Here is a 5,773-nt window from a genome sequence, read left to right on the forward strand (position 1 = left end):
GGGGGAACCAAGAGCAGTGCCTCAGTGCACTGGAACTGTTCATGATTTGAATTTTGATAGGAAAGAGCAGTGGGGTCGCATCGGACGACACACCAGTGATGGCTATGACACTATGACCTATCACATATTCACACTTATGAAAGTATTACTGTGAGAAATCCTAAATTTATATGTTAAACTTTTTATTTATTTATGTGAAACTATTTTATTAATACTATATAAAATACGGATAAATTATTTGAAACCCAAAATTAAAATGTCTAATATTATTTTTTAACAATAGAAACTTGTTTAGCATTTCAATAGTAGAAGACTAGAAATCTTTAACAATGGCACCTGTTACATAAGCGACAAAAAAAAGAGAATGCATTCCTTGATTGAGCGAAAAATGAGAAGAAAAGAGAAAAAGAGGGCATTCCTCATTTGGGCCTCACCATCTTTACAAGAAAGAAGCTATAGGCTGGTCCAACTTAGGTGGACCCACCCACAAAAACAAAATGAAACATGTGGGCCCAAAAGAACATTGAAAAATCAACCGTGGGCTATCCATTAACCATAAAAGCTTCAAGCAATGGAGCTTCCTCCCTCCCCTCCTGTCTTGACCAAATTAGTAGAGTTTGCTCTTGGAAGGTTTACTATATCTTCATCTCAATCATACTTTTGCCCAACTACTACTTTTCAATTAATTAATTTAAAAAACCACTGCACCAATTATAACCAATATTGGTGCCTTGTTTACCCAACCAAAAGTTAAATAATTTTTATTTAAAGGAAACTTGAAGTCCTAAATAAGATTAATTAACAAAGCAAACCTAGCAAGTTAAATGGCCTATGTGTCACATTATTCTAAAACACAGCACAAGATATTTGAAAACTTAGGCTGAGCTTGCATGCTATAGTCAATGTAATCATGACCCTCAAAATTCCCTACTTGAAAATGAAAATGAAAATGATTCATACTTTAAATCCGTTAATGAGGACCATTTGTCCCCTACTTTCATCTATGCATCCAACAAAATCTTCAACCTAATAGCCATAATTATAGATTAAGCTGACTTTTACTGTGGCCTGTGGGCCATGAGGAATTGTTTCACGTCAAGTGACAGGTTGAGACTTCAAAATGAAGGTTAGGCTGAAAAAAAGCCATGGTAAATACTAATCACGGTGAACATACAGAACTAGAAGACATGCTCTATTGCTCATCTGTCTAAAGTTTTTCTTATTATTATTCTCTAATTTTGGTTGGACCTTTCGCCCATAAAATGAAAGGTACAACCAATTGGATGCGCATCACCATCAAATCACCAAAACAAAGTGGGGGAATGTTTTGTTAGGCTTTTGATATGTATGATAACATACATTACTTAAAACAGTACAAATATGAATATATTACAACAAAGATTAAAAAAAACATAAAAAATATGAGTGGCAACAAATGGACCACTAACACACTAGTGCCACAATGATTATCAACTTCAATTTACTCATTCAACTTGCAAACATCAATGAACTTCTGGACTGCATTGTGGTATTGAGTTCCCTGTAACAACAACAACAACACACATGTTACACACAATGTCAAAGACAGGTACCAACACTATCCACCTATGAATATCATATCAAAAGTACAACCTCAAAGTGATTTTCCAAACAAACGAAGAGAATAAGTCAAATCATGTATCATTTGCTTAGCACAACAATTTAAACATTATACTGTTTTCAATATAATGTACAATTCAAATGAGTTTCCCGCATAGAATTATATCTTAAGGGGAGAGCTAAGCATAAATCTCTCTCATTTGGTAGGACCAAGGATGGACAACTGGCTTTGTTGAGAGAGAGATAGAAACGAGAACGATTAATAAACATACCTCCCAGTAAAGTTGGTTGCAGTCCATGCACTGCCAAAACTCTAGATTCTTATCAAACAGGCAGTTAGGAATTCTTTGGAAACCTTTCGCAGCTTCAACAGCCTCTTCAGTTGTCAAGGGCTTTTGAATAAACCTACCATTGCATTTGGTGCATCTTGACATCAACTGTTCCTCACTAATGTTTAGTTGGAAAGTTTCAATTACCTGCAAAAATACTTCAGATTCATACTGTAACAACACTTGGCCATTCTGATTGCTTCTTTGAATGTTATAATCTAGGAAAATGTATTTCCAAAACTAAACACAAACAAGGGCGTAACCCTACGCATATCTATCACATCTTAATTAGTTATCTGATCCTAAATCTTTTTAGTTGATTGTTTGATTATCAATGGAAGAGTTGCAGAAAGAAGAAACAAGAAGAAGAGGAAAGAAAGAAGAATAAAGAAGAAGGAAAAAAGAAGGAGAAAGGAAACACAGGTGGGGTCTGTTGGGACTTGGGGCTCATCAAATTTTCTTGTTTTTATATATTTTAATTTTTTATTTTATTTTACTTTTAATCTAATTTAAAGAAGATAAAAAAGAATAAAAGAAGAAACATGAATGAAAAGTCTATTATGCCCTCTAATTTGATGGAAAATTGTTAAAAATTGACGGAATGGACTAAGTAGGTAAACGTCGAAAAGAAAATGAACCAACTTGGTACAAAAAAAAAATCGGGGACCAACTTGGGAAAAACGTGAAAGTAAGTAGACCAACAGTGCATTTAACTCTAAAATTTGTTAATTAAATCCTGAAAGACCATGAATCACTTGCAATGGTTTCATGTGTTTTTTTGTTTTATTTAATAATTTTGAAATGGAAAAGTAGTTTCCCAACATAGTATGTATGTGTCAATGCAATCTGATTTTCATGGAAGGTGTAGGGCCTGTTGGCCATTCAAAATGAGCACAGGCATACCTCAAGTAATTGTTCATTCTTGAGAAGACTCTTCACCCTATATATTTGATTTTTTATTAGATACTCATGTCTCAGCAGCTTCGCATCCCTTGTCAAGAGCACTCTCTTCTCTCTATTTGCTTGGTCTATTAACTCCCTACATAAAATGAATCCAAATTAATAGAGTCATGGAAAACACATTAAAACACTACAAAATATTTAACAAATAAGAGCATAATCATGAGAATACCTGGGTTCAGGCTTTTTTGAATATGGGATTGCAGCATCGACCCCAACACACCTTAAATGTTTAGCTAAGCCTTCAACCTGAGTAAGCATGAGCAACCCTTATAGAGCAACAAAGAAAGATGGGAAGGGGGAGAGGGTGGGGGGTGTTCAATTGCTGATCACTAATAAGGACATGAACCTGCTATGAAAAAGTGTTTTTTTTTCCTGGGTAGTTGGCATCAGCCATGTAAGGAAAGGAAAAAGTTATCTATAGCATCAAAGAAAGGGGAATATAAAGAGATAAAACTTACCATCACATCACATAGAAACTTTGAGTGTCCATCACCCCCCAAGGTCAAATCCCATGGTGCAGGACCTTGCCAATCTTCGAAATTTTGTCCTTGCTTTACCTTGTAAACCGAACCCGCTGATGACCGTCTTTTTGCTTTTCTTTTGGTAGTTTTGGCCTTTTTATCCGATTCTTTCAACAAAATTTTCTCCCCATATTTGTTTACAACCTTCAAGAGGAATTCATCCATAGGCAGGGTATTCCTATGTCGTGTCCTCAAAGCCATTCCCTCTACCAAAGCTATATTGTGAGAAAGATCAGATGCAGTAGCTCGAACTATATCTAAAGCTTCATGAAATCTCATCCTTACAATTGTAGTACATGTATCAAGCTTCTCAAGAACCTGTTTCAAACCAAGATTGATAATTGAGGGATGTGGTTCACTGGGACTTTGAATTAAGCACCCTGCAGTTACCAGTCCAATAAATTCCACAACCAACAGGATATAGCAATTCGTATAATAAAAGGCAAGGCTTCAAACCTATGAGAGAGAGAGAGTCTCCAGTATATCATCAAGAGTCTCCAGCGATAGTTAAACAAGTTATGCATGCTCCAGAGGATCAAAGATAATAATAAACTTTCTGTGTTTAACTGGATAATGTGCAACAAATGCATAAACACCAGTATATCAAGCAATAAATGTGTTTAAAATATCTAGTGACACAGACCTTCTTTGATGACCTTGGCTTGGAAGACATTAAATATTTCAAGCAAGCAGTGTGCATCCATAGCTGCATATGTTTTCTGCTCTTCTGTAAGAGGACGACATGACCAATCACTACATTGAAGTTCCTAAAGAAGAAATATGGTACATTAACAAATTATTATAGTAACTACAATTGCCCATCCCGTCACTCCATCATGTAGTTAGAGCCTAGACATTTACATTGCAGAGTATAATAGGAACTTGACTTGATACTCAAATGAGTAGAACAAAGATGTTAAAAATCCAAACCTTGGAAAGAGAGATGTCAAGGACTTCTTTGCAGATAGTTGCTAAACTCTTGATTTCCCTTGGCGTCTTCCTCCCAGCCCCAGGTTGCTTGTGTTGCAGATGATGGTATATGCTCGTAATATCCAAAAACGGCTCCACCTGTTCATCATAAATTCTTTCACTATAAGTAGAATCCTCTCTTATGGAAATATCAACTGAGCCTCTACGAAACAAGCCTTCAATTTACTAGCTATAATGCAATATCCCTCATAGGTGACAATGCAAGGTGGAAACAGTTAGACACAATAATACTCTAGACATAAAAACATCATATTGAGCAGGATAACTCAACCTTCAATAATCCAACCGACGTTACACTCTCACAAAAGCTCAAGCTATTGCATTGCACAAAACTGTTGCACTTGCAGTTAAAGAACAATAATGAAGTATGTTGCTAACGATTAACGAAGATCATGTTTGACTAAATTTCCCAATTAATACCATATCAAAGTATCTATAACCCAAGCAAAAAATTTAAGCTAGCTTATGATTATTTCCATAAATGGGCACCAGTAGTGAGCAATCAATAAAACAGAGGAAAATAAAAGAAAATTGCTTGATGTTAGCTAAAGGGTTTAATTGGGTCCCAAGATTCTGAAAAAATTAAGCCTCAAAATGTTAACTTTCCCTTCATTTGCGGCATTTTCCTAGCACGCAAACGGACCACAACTGCAAAATTTAAAGCTCTTACCCTGTCAAACCCAGGTTCACAGCCATGTGAGCTGAAAGTGGAGGACAAGTATCTTAAATCCTGCTTAAATCTAAAACCCAGTTTCAGAATATCAGGGGAAACAAATGCATCTCTCAGCAATTCCCATATTGAAGGTAGAGGAATGGAGAACAAGTCAAGCAGGAAAACAACTGAGTCGTCCGAGTCACTTCCGAGTCGAGGACCGAGTTGACAGGCGAGTTGGAGGAGAGCGACTGTTGGGAAACATGAGTGTTGGGTGCGGAGGGGCTTCCACTCGGCATCGAGTGCAATGATCCTGGAACGAGTCAAAGACCGAGTCAACTGAGTAAACTCGGGAGACTCGATGGATGAAACAAAATGGATTTTAAGGGGACTCGGGTATCGGGGATCCATGGAAGAATTAGCACTACTGCAGTTTAGAAGTTTTATTCTTCTACCGTTTAATAGGGAGTTTCTCGGGTTGGGCCCCTTTCGTCCCGGGTATTGGCCTTTTTTATTTTCTCAAAGAAGCATAATATAGAGGCATCAAAGAAACCTACACAAAACTTTACTTTCAAAACTGACATTTTTACTATTAAACAAATAAATAAATTGGCAATTGATGGGTAACCCAATTGGATGGCTGTAAAATTATCCCCCACTCAAGTTTGATCTCTTCCCTCCAAATCGAAATAAATAAATTGAAAAAATACTTTCACCCC

The 5,773-nt window shown here is 36.4% G+C and overlaps 1 protein-coding gene across 2 annotated transcripts; it reads right to left on the reverse strand.

The window, feature by feature from the left end:
- Positions 1 to 1,204: 1,204 nt before the first annotated feature.
- On the reverse strand, positions 1,205 to 5,490 carry LOC147289201 (3'-5' exonuclease domain-containing protein). 2 transcript variants are annotated; one of them, XM_086237434.1, is made up of 8 exons: positions 5,073 to 5,490; positions 4,343 to 4,480; positions 4,056 to 4,139; positions 3,350 to 3,730; positions 3,061 to 3,137; positions 2,832 to 2,967; positions 1,872 to 2,075; positions 1,205 to 1,540 (listed from the first exon to the last, which is right to left on the reverse strand). In XM_086237434.1, the coding sequence occupies exons 1-8, from the start codon at positions 5,463 to 5,465 to the stop codon at positions 1,481 to 1,483; spliced, it is 1,473 nt and encodes a 490-aa protein (XP_086093560.1). In that variant the 5' UTR covers positions 5,466 to 5,490; the 3' UTR covers positions 1,205 to 1,480. The 2 variants fall into 2 exon arrangements, with proteins under 2 accessions (XP_086093560.1, XP_086093559.1); XM_086237433.1 differs by having other exon boundaries at positions 3,350 to 3,792; positions 4,056 to 4,179.
- Between the last annotated feature and the right edge of the window lie 283 nt (positions 5,491 to 5,773).

This window comes from Dryas octopetala, chromosome 3 (genome assembly GCF_963921425.1).
Source record: "Dryas octopetala chromosome 3, drDryOcto1.1, whole genome shotgun sequence".
NCBI lineage: Eukaryota > Viridiplantae > Streptophyta > Magnoliopsida > Rosales > Rosaceae > Dryas > Dryas octopetala.

What these genes read in the sequence shown, in the direction of transcription:
- LOC147289201 (XM_086237433.1), bottom strand. Translation starts at nt 5,465, where the DNA reads ATGGATCCCCGATACCCGAGTCCCCTTAAAATCCATTTTGTTTCATCC. An exon ending in TCAAAAAAGCCTGAACCCAG is followed by an intron (nt 2,968 to 3,060) that starts GTATTCTCATGA and finishes CATTTTATGTAG; the next exon opens with GGAGTTAATAGACCAAGCAA. An exon ending in GCAACCAACTTTACTGGGAG is followed by an intron (nt 1,541 to 1,871) that starts GTATGTTTATTA and finishes TTGTTGTTACAG; the next exon opens with GGAACTCAATACCACAATGC.